Here is a 20,905-nt window from a genome sequence, read left to right on the forward strand (position 1 = left end):
AAGGTGTCTCCAGTGTGGTTTAGACACTAAAATCTTGATTTTAGGAGACTAAAAGTTCTCTATTACTTATTATGTGGCCTTATGGGCTGCATTATACCTTTCCTCTGCAGGTGTGCAAGGCTGCAGGAAAGGCATCATGAGCTCTGGGAGCAAGGGTAGTCCTTATCACATAGCAAGAGAGAAGAAGGAGAAAGGAAGGCTTCTAAGAAAGAGTTGCCCAAGCAGGAAAAAAGGTAAGAAGAAAGTTTTTTCTCCTATTTAAGCAGGAGTAATCATTGTCCGCATGCAGTCTACTTTGCTTTATATTTAGATACCTGGTAGAAGCTAGCAAATTTAATCGCAGTATCCATAATTTGCAGTCAGAGTACACATTGGTTCTGAGACTATGAAAGTGCTTCCAGTGTCAATAAATTACTGATTTGACCTGCAATGTACTAACTCCACATGAATGAAAGTGCTAGGACCCTTTGTTCTTGTGGGTATGTACCATTTCAGACAATCCCCTATGAACTCTTTAATCGTTCAAGCAGTAGGGGCAACTAGATAGGCAGGAAGTGAATTGTTGCTAAAAGCAACACATAGGCAGGAAGTGAATTGTTGTAATGGCTTCTGATTTAGAAATATGTGTCCTCAGCTGGTCTCCCAGCAGACAGGAGAATCTTCTTGGTGAATTCTTCCAGATAGAATCTACTTGATGTCACTCTACTGTCATTACCAAACTGAGGATCAGTCTTACAGCCATGGAGCAAGTTTTGACTCAGATGCAAAACTTCCCCAAAAGTACCCTTAGAGGGGATAATCGAACGGGGATGCCCATCTCCATGGCCGCCCATCTCCGAGGACTGGGATGCGAAGGGGCAGGACAGAACGTATTATCGAAAAAGGTGGGCGGCCATCTTTTCTTTCGATAATACGGTTGGTGCCAGCCAAATGCCTAGGATTTGGGCGGATTTGAGATGGTCGGCATCGTTTTTCAGCGATAATGGAAACCGAAGCCAGCCATCTCAAAAACGACCAAATCCAAGCCCTTTGGTCTTGGGAGGGGCCAGGATTCGTAGTGCACTGGTCCCCCTCACATGCCAGGACACCAACTGGGCACCCTAGGGGACACTTTTAAAAATTAAAAAAAACCCATTAAAATACCTCCCAGGTGCATAGCTCCCTTACCTTGGGTGCTAAGCCCCCCAAATCCCCCCCAAAACCCACTCCCCACAACTCTACACCATTACCATAGCACTTATGGGTGAAGGGCGGCACCTAGATGTGGGTGCAGCGGGTTTTAGGGTTTTTTGGGGGGCTCCCATTTACCAGCACAAGTGGAACAGGTAGGGAGGGATGGGCCTGGGTCCACCTGCCTGAAGTGCACTGCACCCACTAAAAACTGCCCCAGGGACCTGCATACTGCTGTCATGGAGCTGGGTATGACATTCCAAGCTGGCAAAGAGGCTGGCAAAAAATGTTTTTAAAGTTCATTTTTTTGGTGGGAGGGGGTTAGTGACCACTGGAGGAGTCAGGGGAGGTCATCCCTGATTCCCTCCAGTGGTCATTTGGGCAGTGTGGTCACATTTTTGGGACTTGTACCTAAAAAAAAGGGTAAACAAAAGTGGATCAAATTCTTGCTAGGGCCGCCCTTCTTTTTTCCATTATCGGCCGAGGGCACCCGTCTCTTAAGCACGCCCCTGTCCCGCCTTCGCTACCCTTCCGACACGCCCCCTGGATGGACTGCAGTTGGGGGCGCCCAGAATCGGCTTTCGATTATACCGATTTGGGCGCCCGCGAGAGAAGGGCAGCCATCTCCCGTTTTGGGTCGGAAGATGGACGTCCTTCTCTTTTGAAAATGAGCCTGCTAGTGTACTTGAGTTAGCTAAAGTTGCTGTCCTTTAGCATAGTCCAGTATAAAGAAAAGACTTAATAGGGCCAAAATCATTTAAGGAAATCTGTCCTCCCCATGTGTGCAATCTGTGCTTCATCCTGCTGCACAAAAAAGTTTTAATGCCTACTTGAATGTAGCTGCAGAAGAAAGAGTTGCATGTACAGAACCTCAAAACTCTTCCAATTACTCTGCTAGATCATGGAGGATAGTTCTCTCACCTCAAGCAAGTACATTGTATTTTCAACTATAGTTTTTTTCATGCACCTGAACATTCTCTTAAAAATTGTGCCTTATATCATCATTATAAAAATGGTAGTTTTTGTTTCCTTTATGAATTGTAATGCAGTAATTGCATGTGATGGTATTCATGCTCTTTTAGTGTACATTACAATAACATTAATGCTGCAAAGTTGCATTCAAGTGACTTCTCAGAGAACAGCTGGGTTTCAGCTCGAAGGACTGTGTCTCCTAGTAAAGGTCGTTTTTGTTTTACAGTCACATTACATCATCATCATCCTCCAAGACAGGGAAGCAGTTGGACCTGCTACCTCTTTGGAGCAAGGGAAGTCAAGGACAAATGTCCAACTGATCCTCACCTTAATTCCAGCATACCAGTTGAACAGAGGAGGAACAGCAATAGTACCTTCCTAGTGCCAGACATTCCTCTCCCCTGTTGCAACATAATACATTTTATATAAAATAAAACTTAAAGTTTTGCTTATAGGAATACTATGTTTCTTTGTGTCTGTGTTTTTGCTGCTATTGGCATGTGTCTAATGTGTTCCTTTCTGTCAGGTATGTCATGTGTTATATGTGCAGATGAGGTGTTAAAGATGGAACTTGGTGGTGAGAGACTATAATGGGACATTCATGTTCAGAACATTCATGGAGAAGGGCTGTAGAAAGAGTGTGGTCTGATATGGTATCAAAAGGGACACTCAAGAAGTAGTGAGGAAGGGGAAATAGAGGGTAACCATGGGAACATGAATTAAGGATGGTTGGGTATATAGTAAAGAAGGAAATGGGTCAACAAATGGGTGATATTTCTTTGGATGTGGGGAATGTTTGTGTAGAGAATCCAGTGAAGGGTAAAATCAGACCTGTGAAGGAGGTGATTAGTATTTAGGTAGAGGAATGGGAGAGAAGGGATCTTTAGATGTATTCTACAAGGTTAGTGATGTGGAAGTATATGAGAAGTAGGAAGCATATGTAAGGAGAAGCATCAGTTGGCTCTCATGGGAGCCACTATTTAGGAGAAGATATTATAAAAAGAAGTGGGGAATGAAAAAGGGAAACAGAATTAAACAAGGTGGGAAAGCATAAAGAGGCATGGTTTCAGGGATAGATGTAGGTATAGGAGGGAGTTTATGGTAGAAATGTTTTTGGGAAGTGTACGGCATATAGGGTTAGCATATTAAGCATTCATCTAGGGAGAGTTATATATGGGTGTTAGTATGTGTGATATGTAGGTGATATGAATATAGAAGTATTTGTGTTATGAATGTGTGTGTGTACATTGGGTGTGTAAGAATGAGTGGGTGTGGGGAATAGTGGAACAGATGAATGCAGATAAATAGGAGTTTGTATGGCAGGTGAGTAGAGGTATATAGGGAGTTGGGGAGGTTATATGAAGGAGTATGGGAAAGGGTGTGAGGCTGGATATGGGGTATAAATGTGTATGAGGTATGGGTATAGGAAACTCTGAGTTGTAGACTTATATGGCGGCTTGAGTGTATGTTTGCCTGGTATGGAGGTATAGAAATGTGTGATGGTATATTGGTATGTACGGTGTGGGATGAGTGGAGATAAGGGATCTCTGCATATTTGGCGTGTACGAGTGTATCTGGATAATGTGGATGTGTGGGTGTGGGTAAGAGCCTATGGGTGGGAGTCTGGAGATAAGGGGCATATGTGTGTGGGTGGCAGGAAACATGGCATACAGAGAGTTGGAATAGATGTTTGTGCATGGAGGTGTGAGGCAGAGCATGTGTGGAGTGTGGGTTTAGGAGTGTGTTGTTATGGGAGCTCTGTGGATTGGAATGTAAATGGGATGTGAGTATGTGTAAGACTTTTGAATTGTGGTGCGGTGGGTTTGAAAATGCCTGTTGGTGCCATCTGTCACCAGCTGCTTCAGTTATTTTTCCTTGTCCCTTTCTGTGTTGCTCTGTGGCAAAATGCACAAAGCTTTAGGGGAGTGTTTGGAATGAAGTGCTCTAACAACTTCTAAATGTTTTCCATACAAAACACTGAACATTTTTTTTTGAGGCTGGAAATACCAACCTGATGTTTTGATTTTTTAACTTGTCTAAGATATTCACATTTTCTTCCTTTATAACAGATTTGTTGAATTCCCAACTCTCTCTTTCTTTTTGAGACATTGGTCACTTGTATATAGTAGTAATAATAATAGGCATTTTTATCCATCTTCTACCCATCATGTTCAAAGTGGGGTACAAATACAAAACTGGGACATTTCCATATGTTCTAATATCAATCATAATACCCCATAACAGTGTTGTAATCCATAAAATTATTCCATATGTTGGAAAGCGTACTTTGAAATGATGAAATATAGGGGAAGGAAAGAGGGAGAAAGGAGGATAGAGTGGATCTGAGAAACGTGGGGTCCCTTTTACTAAAGCGCGTTAGATTTTGCAGTTACCGTGCCATAATACAAAAACTTAATGCACATTAAGTTCAAATTTGACATGGCAACAATTGGGGGAGGGTGCCTAGCATGTCCAGTGAATGTCCCCCATTTAAGAGTCACTAACAGGCTTATTTTTGAAAGAGAAAAACGCCCATCTTTCGACATAAATCGAAAGATGGGCACCCTTCTCACAGGGTCGCCCAAATTGGCATAATCAAAAGCCGATTTTGGGCGTCCCCAACTGCTTTCTGTCGCGGGGGACCTAAATTTCAAGATTTGGGTGTCCACGACCGTATTATCGAAATGAAAGATGGACGTCCATCTTGTTTCAATAATATGGATTTCCCCGCCCCTCCACCAGGACATTTTGCGAGGACATCTTCAGCAAAACTTGGGCGACCCTTTCGATTATGCCCCTCCACATGGACTATACTAACTGCACAAATTAGTTAGCATGTGCTATGTGCCACAAGCTAAATGCAATATACTCTCCATTCACACCCTTTTTCTGCTCATTCTTCACCCAGTGACTGCACCCTAACACAAAATGCCCTTATTGTGTGAATTTGCACATGCTAACCATTAAAATAATGCAAAACCAGTTGTCACACTTGTGCGGTAGCATTATGCACTAATTTGCACATTAAGGGCTAGATTCTATATATATGGCGCCTAAAAAAATGGCACCAAAAAACTGCTTGTGTTATTCTGTAAGCCACACTGAAAGCATTATAGTCACACATAAATTTAGGTGCCGTCATTTGTAACAATGAAAATGTGGTACAAATGCCCATGGGTAAATTTACGCGTGGAACACCATTATTCTGTAATTAAATGTATAATTCAAAACCACACTCTCGTTCCACCCCAAAATGTCCATGATTGTTCCCTTTCTATGCTCCTATTTTTGGACCATGCATAAATTTTAGGCACCGATCATGCGCCCAAATTTATGTATGTAACACCCAAATAAATCTAATTAGTGCCAATAATTGCTTGTGCAAATCAGCACTGTGCCTAAATTTGCACACATATTTTCAACGACCTTTTCAGAATCAGGGGATAACTGCCTAATGCACTTTAGTGAAAGGACCCCCATAGTTTGTACTTATTTACTTCAGTGGAGTGTATAGATTTTTGTTGATATTCTTATTATTTATTAACCATCTTTTTTGAAGAAATTCACTCCTGAATGGATTCACTTTTCCCTAAGGGGGACTTTTACTGAAGTACAGTAGTTTTTGCACTTAACTGCATGGTTAGCATAAAAATTGCCATGAACATGCACAGCCACCGCCTTACATGCTTAGACCATAGCACAGAGCTTCTGCCCTACCGGTAACATGGTGGCTGGGCGTTAACAGACAACATGATAGCTTTCCAAATGCTCTTCCATCACAACTTGAACCTCCTGATCAGCATTACTAGCCTCCTGTCACAACCTCAAACCCCAATCAGCACTTCAAGCTCCCCCAACACAATCCCAAACCCTGATCAGCATTGCAAGTTCCCCCCCCCCCAATACAATCCTGTACCCCAGTCAACTTTGCAAACATTTCCCCCAACACAATCCCAAATCCTGATCAGCATTGCAGGTCCCCATCTTCCCAATACAATCCCAAACCTCTATCAGCATTGCAAAGTCCCCTGAAGCCAAGCTGGACCCCCTTGATGATCAACCCAAACCCCCCATTCAACAACCCTGCCCCCCCTAGAAGGTTTGCCCCCAACAGAAATCCATACTCCCAGTGTCCTCCCCCCCAGGACTTACTTGGGGTCAGCACCAATGAATCAATGGTCCCATTTAGCTGAAATCTTCCTCCACAGCTGCCCAGGTTGTCATTGTAATCCAAAATGAGATTACCATTACCTAGGGAGGTATTATAAAGTTTTCTGTTAAATTAGCTTGGTGGTCAGTAAAATTTGCTAGGTGGTGTACCCATTCAAAAGGTCTTGAAGAAAACACTGCTTACAAGATTACATGGAAATTATACCCCTCAGAGCCTCATATCATAACTCCCTTATTCTAGAATACCATTTCCCTTGGCAGAAGTTTGCTTCTTGTATATTATGAATACCCTTTAGGTATTTGAATATCTCTATCATGGCTTTCTCGTCTCTCCTAATTAATTTATGTCTTAAGATTTTAATGGCTCCTTTTACAAAGCTGCGCTACCATTAGTGACGCACTGAATGCAAAGAAGCTCATGGGAATAGATTGGGCTTCTTTGTATTTAGCGCACCGCTAATGGTAGCGCAGCTTTGTAAAAGGAACTTTAAACATAAACGTAAGTCTAATCTCATGCAGACCCTCCATCACTTTGCTAACCCTTCTTTGAACTGCCTCCATTTTTGTACATCTAGATGTACAAAAATGAAAATTCTTGGCTGCACCAGGGGGCAGAGGTGTGGTTGCAAATGGTGATGATGCCTTCTGTACAGCAGAAGTAAATCTCACTGGGAAAGAGACTGCAAGAGATGAAGAAATGCCACAAGTGGAATATCATTTGCATAGGTCGAAGGTTTAACAGAATTGGCCTCTTACAAATACTTCCACAGTGTCAACTTTTAAAACAATCAGCTAATACCATTTTAACATGCCAGCAGGTCACACTAGTATATGACTGGCATTTTGATAACATGTTTATTTGGTGTTTATTTGGCAATGTGTTTATATATGTATATTTTTACAAGGCTGAAAACATGTTTGTGGACACTCTAGGATGGTCTGTATTATAGTACAGTTTATACTGAAAACAGGATTATATCCTAATGTAAACCTTATTTATAGAGAGAGATAATCCTGTTGAATAAATAACTCTGGTTGAAAGTATATTTTGATCATTTATTTAAAAAAAATGTTTCAGAAGTAGATATCCTCATGTGAATATAATATGTGAGTCCTTCATTCAGTAATCGATGGCACTTCCTTGAACAGTGATAACTTAAACTAAACGTTTCCTGTAACTTGGCCAGTCTCTTTTATCAGTCTCTCCTACATAAGCACACAAATGCATTACCAAAAGCCTTGAAAACTATGTACGACCACCTAAACTTCCGGAAAAAACTAAAAACGAACCTGTTTAAAAAGGCATACTCTACCAATCCAACATAAATGCCTGATCTCTACTACACAACAAAACTAAAGTACGTAATGGACGTAACACAACTCTTCAGTTGTACGATTCCCTAATGTGGCTATGCCACATGAACTTTACCTTACCACAACATCACTTTGTATTTGTTTACACCGGAGTCTCCAAACGCCTCTCCGGTACTATGTAAGCCACATTGAGCCTTCAAATAGGTGGGAAAATGTGGGATACAAATGTAGCAAATAAATAAATAAATTACCTTCTTTGAGGAACTTTGGCAATACAAAATATTTCAGCTCTTTGACATTTGAGGGCTTCCTTGCATGAACAACTTGCTGTAGGTCTTTCTACACATTTCAGTAGGATTTAGGTCAGGACTTTGAACTGACTAATCCAAAACACAAAATATCTTCTTCAGCCATTCTGGAGTGATTTACTTAAATGTATATAACATAACTTAATATCACATACCATTTCAGCCTGTAGCTCAGATCAACAATAGAACTGGATTGAAGGACATTTCCCTTCATATAGAATTGTAACAAAACTTTCCCTTTCTTACAAATCTTTTTCAGTAGTTTAAACAATACCGATCTAAAAATTTAATTCAAATAATTTTTTTTAAACCAGGACTTCAGTAGCTTATAGAATCTTAATTAATTTATTGATTACTTTTGTTCCAGACTAATTTCTATTGTTAGTGCATGAATGATTCCTCACAAGACAATTGAAGCTTTTTCATATGAATCAATCGACTAGAACATCAAACAACCTTCAAATGTGCTAACACAGACATATATGATGGACTTTCCATATAAAGCTTTATTTTTATTTATTTTATTTTATTTGTTACATTTGTATCCAACATTTTCCCACCTATTTGCAGGCTCATTGTGGCTTACATAGTACCGGAGAGGCGTTTGCAGACTCTGGTGTGAACAAATACAATATGATGTTGTGGTAAGATACAGTTCATGTGGTACAGCCACATTAGGAATCGTAGAGCAGTAGAGTTATGTTATGTCCATTATGTGCTTTAGTCTTGTTGTGTGGCCGAGGTCAGGCATTTATGTTGGATCGGTAGTATATGCCTTTTTAAACAGGTTGGTTTTTAGTGTTTTCCGGAAGTTTAGGTGGTTGTACGTAGTTTTCAATGCTTTTGGTAACACGTTCCACAGTTGTGTGCTTATGTAGGAAAAACTGGATGCGTAGTTAGATTTGTATTTAAGTCCCTTACAGCTTGGGTAGTGTAGATTTAGATGTGTTTGTGTTGATTCGGATGTGTTTCTGGTTGGTAAGTCGATTAGGTCTGTCATGTATCCAGGTTTAAAAACAAAACATAAAGGTTTAAATTCATGATGCAACTATAGGGAACAAGTGTAGAGATCTCAAGTAGTGGTGTAATTCTATCAAATTTAGATGTAAAGTGAAACACTTTTGTAACAGTATTTTGAAGAAGCGGCAACCTAGATATTGACTGGCTGATATTCACCCATGGGAGGCAGGCCGGCCAAGTGCCGTGATTGGCGCTAAACCCAGATGTTCAATGCCAGGCCATTTCCTATGACTGGCATCGAATATCTGTTTTTTTTTTTTTATTTTGGCCAGCTTAAACTTAACCGGCCAAGTTAATTTTCAGCACTGAAGTTAAGTTTATAGTGACCAAAGGTAGGACTGCTATTTAAGCAGTCCGATTTAGTCACTAAACTTAGCTAGCAAAGCGCTGAATATTCACAGCTAACCAGTTATATCACGTGATACAGCCAGTTAGCTGCTATGGGGAAGATTCTGTATATGGCACCTAAAATATTGGTGCAGAAATCAGTGCCGACTAAGTGTATTTTATAAGCAGCACCTAGATTTAGACATGGAATATAGAATACGCTTAATTGATATCTCAGCACATAAAATTACACACCTCCATTTACACCAACAAAAATGTAGCATAAATCCCAGCACATAGATTTAGCCACACTGGGCCATATTCTACAACTTCATGCGTAAATTTCAGAACACCCATGAAACGCCCATTTTCCTGTCAATAACCACACCCCTTTATGCCTGTGTGCGTTAGAAGTTAGGCACACTGCATTACAGAATGCACTTAGTGAATTATGCATGTAAATTCTAATTATTGCCAAGAAGTGTAGACTCAGGAGAGAGACCTTGGGGTGTTGGTGTCGGAGGATCTGAAGGTGAAGAAACAATGCAACAAGGTGATGGCTGTGGCCATAATGATGCTAGGCTGAGTAGAGAGGGGCATAACCAGCAGAAGAAAGGAGGTGTTGATGCCCCTCTACAAGTCGTTGGTGAGGCCCCACTTGGAGTATTGTGTTCAGTTTTGGAGGCCATATCTTGCTAAAGATGTAAAAAGACTGGAAGCGGTGCAAAGAAAAGCTACAAAAATGGTATGGGATTTGCATTGCAAACCGTACGAGGAGAGACTTGCTGACCTCAACATGTATACCTTGGAGGAAAGGAGAAACAGGGGCGATATGATACAGATGTTCAAATATTTGAAAGGTATTAATCTGCAAATGAACCTTTTCCGGAGACGGGAAGGCGGTAGAACTAGAGGACATGAATTGTGGTTGAAGGGGGGCAGACTCAGGACTAATGTCTTAGGACTCAGGACTAATGTCAGGAAATATTTTTTCATGGAGAGGGTGGTGGATATGTGGAATGCCCTCCCGCGGGAGGTGGTGGAGATGAAAATGGTAATGGAATTTAAATATGCATGGGATAAACACAAAGGAATCCTGTTTAGAAGGAATGGTTCCGTGGAATCTTAGCGGAGATTGGGTGGGGACACTGGTAATTGGGAAGCAAAATGGGAGCTGGGCAGACTTCTATGGTCTACGCCCTAATCGTGATTGAATAAATAGGGATCGGCTGGAGTGTAAATTTTAAGGGGCTTCGATGTTAGCTTTAGAAATTAGTACAAGAACAGTACTGGGCAGACTTCTACATACCATGTAAAATGAGTTTATCTTGTTGGGTAAACTGGATGGACCGTACAGGTCTTTATCTGTCGTCATTTACTATGCTATGTTACTATGAATTGCAATAATAATTTCAAGATAAATTCATAGCATGGACATTTTTTTTGCATTATTTCTTATCTATCTATATGTTCCATCTTTGCTTATACCCTGTTTTCTTGTCTTTTAGATTGTAAGCTCTTTGAGCAGGGACTGTCCTTCTATGTTTAAATTGTACAGCGCTGCGTAACCCTAGTAGCGCTTTAGAAATGCTAGTTAGTAGTAGTACTACTATTAAAATGTTTTATTGTGTATTGTGTTGACATAGTAATGAGGCATACTCTGCTATACTTTGTATTGTAATTTGAATATTTTTACTGCTGTACATAAGTACATAAGTAATGCCACACTGGGAAAAGACCAAGGGTCCATCGAGCCCAGCATCCTATCCACGACAGCGGCCAATCCAGGCTAAGAGCATCTGGCAAGCTTCCCAAACGTACAAACATTCTATACATGTTATTCCTGGAATTGTGGATTTTTCCCAAGTCCATTTAGTAGCGGTTTATGGACTTGTCCTTTAGGAAACCGTCTAACCCCTTTTTAAACTCTGCCAAGCTAACCGCCTTCACCACGTTCTCCGGCAACGAATTCCAGAGTTTAATTACGCGTTGGGTGAAGAAACATTTTCTACGATTTGTTTTAAATTTACTACACTGTAGTTTCATCGCATGCCCCCTAGTCCTAGTATTTTTGGAAAGCGTGAACAGACGCTTCACATCCACCTGTTCCACTCCACTCATTATTTTATATACCTCTATCATGTCTCCCCTCAGCTGTCTTTTCTCCAAGCTGAAAAGCCCTAGCCTCCTTAGTCTTTCTTCATAGGGAAGTCGTCCCATCCCCGCTATCATTTTAGTCGCCCTTCGCTGCACCTTTTCCAGTTCCACTATATCTTTCTTGAGATGTGGCGACCAGAATTGAACACAATACTCAAGGTGCGGTTGCACCATGGAGCGATATAACGGCATTATAACATCCTCACACCTGTTTTCCATTCCTTTCCTAATAATACCCAACATTCTATTCATTTTCCGAGCCACAGCAGCACACTGAGCAGAAGGTTTCAGTGTATTATCGACGACGACACCCAGATCCCTTTCTTGGTCCGTAACTCCTAACGTGGAACCTTGCATGACGTAGCTATAATTCGGGTTCTTTTCTCCCACATGCATCACATTGCACTTGCTCACATTAAACATCATCTGCCATCTAGCCGCCCAGTCTCCCAGTCTCGTAAGGTCCTTCTGTAATTTTTCACAATCCTGTTGCGAGTTAACGACTTTGAATAACTTTGTGTCATCAGCAAATTTAATTACCTCGCTAGTTACTCCCATCTCTAAATCATTTATAAATATATTAAAACGCAGCAGTCCTAGCACAGACCCCTGAGGAACCCCACTAACTACCTTTCTCCATTGTGAATACTGCCCATTTAACCCCACTCTCTGTTTCCTATCCTTCAACCAGTTTTTAATCCACAATAGGACTTTTCCTCCTATCCCATGACCCTCCAATTTCCTCTGTAGCCTTTCATGAGGTACCTTGTCAAACGCCTTTTGAAAATCCAGATACACAATATCAACTGGCTCCCCTTTGTCCACATGTTTGTTTACTCCTTCAAAGAATTGAAGTAAATTGATCAGGCAAGATTTCCCCACACAAAAGCCGTGCTGACTCAGTCTCAGTAATCCATGTCCTCGGATGTGCTCTGTAATTTTGTTTTTAATAATAGCCTCTACCATTTTCCCCGGCACCAACGTCAGACTCACCGGTCTATAATTTCCCGGATCTCCCCTGGAACCTTTTTTAAAAATGGGCATTACATTGGCCACCCTCCAATCTTCCGGTACCACGCTCGATTTTAAGGATAAATTGCATATCACTAGCAGTCGCTCCACAAGCTTATCTATTGCTTATGTTTGACTTATTCTTGCAGTACACTGCCTTGAGTAAATTCCTTCAAAATGATGGTAAATAAATCCTATTAAATAAATATATAAATATCATTCAACATGAAGTAAGAATGAATCTGCTGCAAAGTGTAGCAGTAGAAACACAGAAGAGGTTGAGTGTTTGATCTGACAACCTCCCTTTAAACTTTTGGCTCAACTTTAACTCATGAAAATATGGTCTGATATTCTCCTCTAGAATTTTCTGATATAAAGCAGAATTCATAATTTCCTCAATGGCAACAAACTATCCAGATCCTGATGCTGCAAAGCAGCCCCATAACAGGATACCTCCACCACCATGCTTGACAGGAAGCAGGAAAGGGAAAGGCGATGAGACTTGATATACCTCCTTTCTGAGATTACAATCAAAGCAAATTACACATTATATACAGTATTTATTTTGTAGGTTCTTACTTTGGAAGACAGTCTTTAGTTTTTGCCAAAGCATTCGCTACTGTCACCAAAAAGTTCAGTGTTTGACTCATCTGTCCTGAAAACTTTATTCCAGAGGTGAACCTGAGGTGGCAGCAATGTTCTGTTCAGAGAGTAATGGTTTCCTCCTGGCTATTGTTCCATGAACAATGTTCCAATTCACTTTTTTTTCCTGATGGATTGGTGATGCCTGAACCCTGATATCGGCTGCAACAAGCAAGGTCTACAGATCTTTGGGTGTTAGTCTAGGGTTCTTTGTGACTTTTTTGGATGAATTTCCAGTTTGGATGATTTGGGCAGAATGTCTGTTCCTGGATAGTCACTGTAGTCTTCAGTGTTTTTCATTTGTAGAATGCCTGCTTCACAGTGAACGTGTGAACATAAGAATAGCCGTACTAGGTCAGATCAATGGTCCATTAGTCCTGAATCCTGCTTCCAACAGCATCCTATCCCGGTCACAAGTACCTGACAGAATCCCAAATAGTAGCAAGATTCATGCCACTGATCCTAGAGACAAGCAGTGGTTTTCCCCATATCTATCTCGGTGAGTAGACTCCGTTCCTTTTGTCTCGCTGCACCTTATGCCTGAAATGGGCTTCCTGAACCGTTACGTCTAGCTCCATCCCTTGCCGTCTAGCTCCATCCCTTGCCGCCAGGGCCGTGCCTAGGGTCTCTGGCGCCCCCCTGCAGACTATCAGTTGGCGCCCCCCCCCCCCCGTGAAAATGATTACGCCCCCCCCCTCCCTGGTGAAAATGATCGCTCACCACTTGCTACACTGACAGGAATTGTCAGCAATATTCTTAGAAACAAATTGCTATACATTGCAAAATAAGATAGCAGATATAAATTCTCAAAGTGGACATATTCCAAACGCTAAAATGAAAATAAAATGATTTTTTTCTACCTTTGTTGTCTGGTGACTTTCTTTTTCCGATCATGCTGGCCCAGTATCTGAGTCTGCTTCTCTCTGTCCTCTTAACTCCATTTCCAGGGCTTCCTTTCCATTTATTTCTTTACTTTCCTCCTTTCTTCTTCATTTCTTGCTCTATATCCATTTCCAGCAATTTCTTCTCTCCCCCTGGGTCCTGTCCTCCCATCCACATCCATCCTTGTCCCTCTCTGCCCTTCCCTCCTCCATCCATAGCCAGCAATCCTCCTCTCTCCCCTCCCCTTCCAGCAATTTGTCCTCTCCCTGGGCCCTGCTGCTGCCCTCCCATCCATGCCTCTCTGCCCTCCCATCTATGCCCTCCCATCCATGCCTGTCTCTCTGCCCTCCCATCCATGCCTCTCTGCTCTTTCCTCCGCGCCCTGGGGCCTTTAAATCTTTTACTTCCGGTCGCAGCAGCATCAGTGAAAGTGGAGCGCTGCCAACGTCTCCCTTCCCTTCGCGCTCTTGGTTCCCTCAGTGTCCGCCTTCTTCTGACGTCAGAAGAAGGCGGGACACTGAGGGAACCAATGAGTGCAAGGGAAGGGAGACGTCGGCAGCGCTTTCACTGACGCTGCTGCGACCAGGGAAAAGATTTAAAGGCCTCGGCGGCGCGGGGCGAGGGTAAGCTTACCCCGCTTACCGCATCGGCACGGCCCTGCTTGCCACCTTCAAATCCCGGCTAAAGGCCTACCTGTTTGATGCTGCTTTTGACTCCTAACTTGTCACTTTCTCGTAACCTTTATCTTGTCTTCCTCTCTTCAATAGTCCCTTTCCCTATGTGTCCTTCTGTCTGTCCTACCCTTTTCCTTATTGGTCCTGTCTGTCTGTCCTGATTTAGATTGTAAGCTCTTTTGAGCAGGGGCTGTCTTTTCTTCATGTTCAATTGTGAAGCGCTGCGTATGACTGGTAGCGCTATAGAATTAATTTATAGTAGTAGTAGTAGTAGAGTATGTGGAACCTCAAATGTTTAGAAATAGTCTTGTAACTATGCCCAGACATATTTCCACCTATTTGTTTTAAAAGTATTTCCATATAGTGTCCCCTAGTCTTTGTACTTTTGGAATGAATAAAAAAATCGATTTACATCTACTCATTCTACACCACTCAGGATTTTGTATGGACGTATGGGCCATAATTCTTGCAGGGCTATGTGAGAGACTAATCAATACGTACAGGAAATATTTAGTTAAAGTTATTGCTATTCATGGAGGTTTCTGAATGAAAGGTTACATACTTTTTCCACAAAAGGACACTTATTGGTGAATCTATTTGTTGAATACGTAATTAACATATATCACAGCTGTCCATGTGATTTATTAAATAGGGTTATCTTTCCCTCAGATCAGGATATAGATTACAATCTGATCATGTTTTGAGTATGTTATCCTAAAATACTGGTACTTCAGGAGACGGTGGTATAAACGTCTCAGCACTGATGTGTGTGTGCTTGGCAGCTGTGCAGGAGATATGCAGTCTTGTTGAAATCTGTAACTTTCTCTGGGAAAAGGTGACTAAAGTCACCAAAAACAAAAAATGAGGTTTTAATGAATTCTAGTAGAGCAATTTGTAATATAACAGTCCAAACTCCATCCTTTTATGTGAAAAGTTTTTTTTAAGAGTTACAGAAGTTCAGACATATGCAACTCTTCAGACTTCTTGTGGACCCTCAACACAAAAAAATTGGCCATTTTCAACATTTTGGATCTGCTACTTTAGTCACCTTTTTCTAGAGATGGTCACATTTTTCCTGCAGTAGAGGTGGCACCTACTTACTAATTCATGTATCAATAGCGTCTGCATTCATCATATTTTATGTAAGTGGTTTGTTCGGTGTGGATTTTCGCCTCTTCTGTTTATTGTTGGGAAAGAGATCAGCATAATTCTAATTCTGCGTAAACTTATTCCTCATATAAACCATGAACACTAGAGTTCCAGGAGAATGAATACACTAAAGAGCAATTGCATATCAACTGAAAATAAATGGTTAGACTGGCTCAAAAATTAGCATAGTATGGTGACTATTTAGCTGTGGAGGAGACTATACTAACTTAAACAATTTGTTGTAGGTTTACTGGACTATTGCAAACAGCTTATCTACTGAAATGCGTCTGGACATGGCCTCATTACATTGTGTCACTTAGGCCTGCAGGCATTTTTCCTCAGCTTGCTGATGGGTTATGACCCACTAGCTTGAAAAAAAAAAAAGTGTACTATACTAAATGACAGTTCTATGCACACAAACACATTATGAAGGGCAATGGAGAATGCCTAATGCATCACTTAAATTATTTTCAAAATATATTTGCTCATAAAAATGAAAACACTACATAGATTTGTCTTATGTTTTCAGTGTGCCGTTTCTGGCCATAAGAAAACTCACAACAAAGAGAAAAGGATTCACTGTTTAAATGCTGGCTCAGAGCCATGACTTTGCCAACAGATGTTAGTACAGCAGCAGTATGTGCTAAGAATGCTAGCGAGTTGAGACCAGAATGGAAGACCAAAGTGGAATGAAAATGAAGACAGGCCTAGCATTACGCAGTACATCCTGTGCAGCTGCATGAGGCACCAGCACTTCAAGAGTGACTCTGAAGGTGTATCATCATGCAGTGCTCAAGGGAGTCCCCGCTTCTCTGCCAGTGGTTTCCACACAGGGCATTATTGGTGCAAAAGCCAACTGTGAATGAAGGCACAGATAAGGTGGAGTTAAAAAAACATAATTACTGTGTCTAGGAGAACAGTCTGATGCCATACTTTAGGAGTGTAGAACGACACTTTGCACCCTGCATATGATAGGGTTTTCCTATTTTGGGAGTAATTTTTTAAGGGACCTAAGCATATAGAATAGTGTGTTAGACACTCAAGTGGGATCTTAAAGAATTGTTTGAGGTTTATGTGCATACAAGGTAGGCCTACAGACACATGCCCCTGAGATTCAGCTGGCAGCAGTCAGCATTTTTTTAAACACTGATCATCACCAGCTGAATTATCCCTCAATATTCAGTGTCAGGCCATGACTAGGCACTAGCACTGAATATTGGGGAATAATTTTGGGCAGGCAGGCTGTCAAAGCTTATGTGGGCCTGACCGATATTCAGCCAGGCCCACATAAGAGAGTGATGTGGGCTCTGGCTGAATATCGGGCCGGGACCTGCATAACTTTTTTTAAAAACCCTCCTGATTTCCTCCTTGCCTGCCTCCTTTCCCCCCCCCCCTCGTGGTTTCTGAAGTTCCTCCCCTCCCTTTCTCTACCCCTATTGAGCCCCCACCCCACTCGCGCTCCTGCTTCACCTCCCGATGTTGAGGTAGGCCCCCTGGGCCTATCTGATTCCCTGGTGGTCCAGTGGTGGTCTTTCGGGGCAAGAGCACAGCCCCCATGCGCCTGCCCCCTCCGGCTGCTTTTCAAAATGGCTCATACCACAAGAGGTTGCAGCAGCCATTTTGAAAAGCAGTCACAAGGGGTTGTGCTCCTGCCCCTAAAGACCCCCTGCTGGACCACCAGGGAACCAAGTATGCCCAGGGGGATGTACCTGAACTTCTAGAGTGGGGCTGGAGGCTCGTTGGAGGGGAGGGGAGGGACTTCGGAAAACACAAGGGGGGGAGGAGGGATGGAGGGAGAAATGGAGGGTATCGAGAGGGTTTAAAAAAGTAGTTATGTGAGTGTCGGCATAGCTAAGTGGCTTAATTTAAGACAGCTATGCAGGTGCCTGCACTGAATATTGCTGGCACCTTTATAATCCCAGGCTCCTCCCAAACGTTCTAAATAAGTTTTAATTTGCTAGCGGAACTGACTATAATTTATCCCAACAACAATAAAACTTGAACATCCTCTTCCAAACAAACGTTTTAGTTGGGCTGTCTGAGGAGGATATTCTGTGGCACTCTCCAATTATATGCTGCTCAATATCCCCACTTAGGTGTCCGGAAGAGCTTTAAGCGGGCAGGAGAGGCTCCTGCCTGCTTAAATCACTTTGAATATCAGCCCCATTTAGAGTAATTTTATAAGGCAGCACCTTGTTTACACATATTTTCATGTACTTTTGTACAAAGTCAAGTATGCACTCAGTTTATAAAATACTAGCACAGATGCAGAAAGAGCATGCATACATGTAGGCATTAGCACACACACAAGCTTGAGAAGTGGTGTAAATGTAAGTGTGTACTTTCCACATATGTAAATTGAGGAATTTTATAATCTATGCACATAAATGCGATCTCTGCCCACACTGCACTGTAACACTGTAAAGTATACATGGAAGTGTCATGGTGTGTTCATGCCATGAGACTTAGTGCATATATTCAGTATTTAAAAGGAGATCATTTATGTGTCTAAAGGGCCCTTTTACTACAAGATGTTAAGCCCTTAACGCGCTGTTAGTGCATGTGATCAGGCTACTGCAGAAATGTTCTACATCGTTTTGTGTTATTTTACCTGCTTGCTCACACAGACTTGCTCATTACCGATTTTTTAAAGATGTTTTTTTCAGAGGGGGCTTGTAATGGGTGGAGACTGGGTGTTCCTGCGATATCCTGCTAGTACGCTATGATTAGTACTGGATAACGCAGAGTTAATGCTGTAGCAGTTAGTGCCTCCTAAATATAAGATGGTAAGGGCTCATGTATTAACTCTATGCAGGTACTGCACAATAATGACATTAGCACATGACTGCACTAAAATATATTAACCTCTCCAAATCTGGGTTTAGTACGCAGTGAAATCTGACATTATCACACATTAAGGCCAGATTTTAGTGCATTTTATTAATGACTCAAATACCGGTATTTACATGCATTCTTATTGCCATAGACCAGTGGTTCCGAAACCTGATCCTGGTCTGGAGGCACCCCAGCCGGTCAGGTTTTCAGGATATCCACAATGGATATTCATGAGATAGATCTGTTTATGCCTGTTTTTCCGGAGGTACTTTTATAAAGGTATATACTGTAGGCACACATGCTCCTTTATAAAGAGGCACAATATATCCAGTTTTGTGCTGTGTTAGCCTAGGAGCCCTGTTATGCTGTTTGTATTGAAGCATTATTGCATTTGGGTTTGTCAGGACCAGCAGAGATCTGATAATATTAACATTAACAATAAATTTGTATTCTGCCATATACCTCTCAGTTCAGTGCTGATTACACTCACTAAGAAACTGGACATTTCCAGAAAGTACAAAAAATGATCAAAATAATATAAACTATGACTTAACAAACATATACTAATCATTATAGTTTACTTTCTAAATAAGTTTTAATTTGCATATGGAACTCACTATAATTTATACCAGACAACAATAAAACTTGAACATCCTTTGCCAAGCAAACTGCTTGATATGAGAAAAGAGCATCTAGTAACCATGAGCCTCCTTTCCTTGTCAAGCAGCTATGTTTCTCCTGTATGAAAGCAGTCTGCCTTGCTTTTGCCAAATGGGTCTGTTTTCTTTTGCCTGGATTACGTTACCTGTTCCCCCGAAGAGTTTTTTTGGGTTTTTTTGCACTGCAGAGTGGTAACGTTTGTTTCTCATTTGGAAGACATGGAGGGGCATAATCGAACGCGAACGCCCATCTCCATGGACGTCTATCTCTGAGAACGGGTACGTGAAGGGGCGGGACAGACCGTATTTTCGATCCATCTTTTTTTTCGATAATACGGTTTGTGCCGGGCAAATGCATCGGATTTGTGCGGATTTGAGCTGGGCGTTATCGTTTTTCAGTGATAATGGAAACCGAAGGCACCCAGCTCAAAAACGAACAAATCCAAGGCATTTGGTCGTGGGAGGGGCCAGGATTCATAATGCACTGGTCCCCCTCACATGCCAGGACACCAACCGGGCACCCTAGGGGGCACATGTAACAATTAAAAAAAATTAAAATACCTCCCAAGTCCATAGCTCCCTTCCCTTGGTTGCTGAGCCCCCCAAATCCTCCCCAAAACCCACTGCCCACAACTCTACACCATTACCATAGCACTTATGGCTGAACGGGGGGGCACCTAGATGTGGGTACAGTAGGTTTTGGGGGCAGTTTGGAGCGCTCCCATTTAGCAGCACAAGTGTAACAGATAGGGGAGGATGGGCCTGGGTCCACCTGCCTGAAGTCCACTGCACCCACTAACAACTGCTCCAGGGACCTGCATACTGCTGTGATGGAGCTGGGTATGACATTTGAGGCTGGCATACAAGCTGGAAAAAAAGTTTTTAAAGTTCTTTTTTTTTGGTGAGAAGGGGTTAGTGACCACTGGGGGAGTCAGGGAAGGTCATCCCCGATTCCCTTCGGTGGTCATCTGGTCATTTAGGGCACTTTTTTGGGACTTGTTCGTGAAAAAAAAGGGTCCAAAAAAGTGACCTATTAAGTGCTTGTTAACTCCAATAATCGATTATATGCATCTAATTGACTAATTAGTATATGCATAGATTTGAGATTCACACCCAAATTGGGTGACCTATACAGAATCCAGGAGTGGGTCACTATCTGCTATCTCTGTTCTTCCTGTTACCTGGTTTTCTGGTCCATGCCTTAGATTCCAGCTGGTCATTTTTTATGCTGAAGATGAAATGTGCATGATACTGATGGTCCATAAAAATACTTAATACATATTATGCATATGTTGTATTGTTTGAATGCTCTGCCAGTCTGAGATTGGAGATTATAAGTCATGAGTTAAGCTGTTTAAGTAAGAAGTTGGAGTTGCTGGAACATATGCTATGCTCAGATTGCAGCTGGTCAGCTTTATTGTAATCTTGGACTCTTGTATAGTTCAGGTCGTATGGGCCATGCTGCATGCTTATATCTACTCAATAGACTAGTGGGCTCTTCTGTGGCAGGGCCACCAAGAGGGAGGGCAAAATTCCCTGGCCCGGGCCTCCAAAGGAGGCCCAGTGCCGGGGTCTCTCTCTCTCCTGCTCCTGACGAGACCCGGGTGAATGCGTC

At 42.0% G+C, this 20,905-nt stretch overlaps 1 protein-coding gene across 3 annotated transcripts in view; it reads left to right on the top strand.

Moving 5' to 3' along the window:
• The window catches only part of LOC115461459 (protocadherin-7-like), a 1,080,138-nt gene that overhangs the window by 873,921 nt on the left and 185,312 nt on the right, over window positions 1-20,905 (top strand). Inside the window, exon 4 of one of the 3 annotated variants that reach the window (XM_030191264.1) lies at window positions 111-233. The exons of the other annotated variants lie outside the window; for them this stretch is intronic. Coding sequence (XP_030047124.1) covers window positions 111-233 — 123 coding nt within the window. The remainder of the gene's footprint in view (window positions 1-110; window positions 234-20,905) is intronic. 3 annotated transcript variants of the gene reach the window in all.

Source organism: Microcaecilia unicolor, chromosome 2, assembly GCF_901765095.1.
Source record: "Microcaecilia unicolor chromosome 2, aMicUni1.1, whole genome shotgun sequence".
NCBI lineage: Eukaryota > Metazoa > Chordata > Amphibia > Gymnophiona > Siphonopidae > Microcaecilia > Microcaecilia unicolor.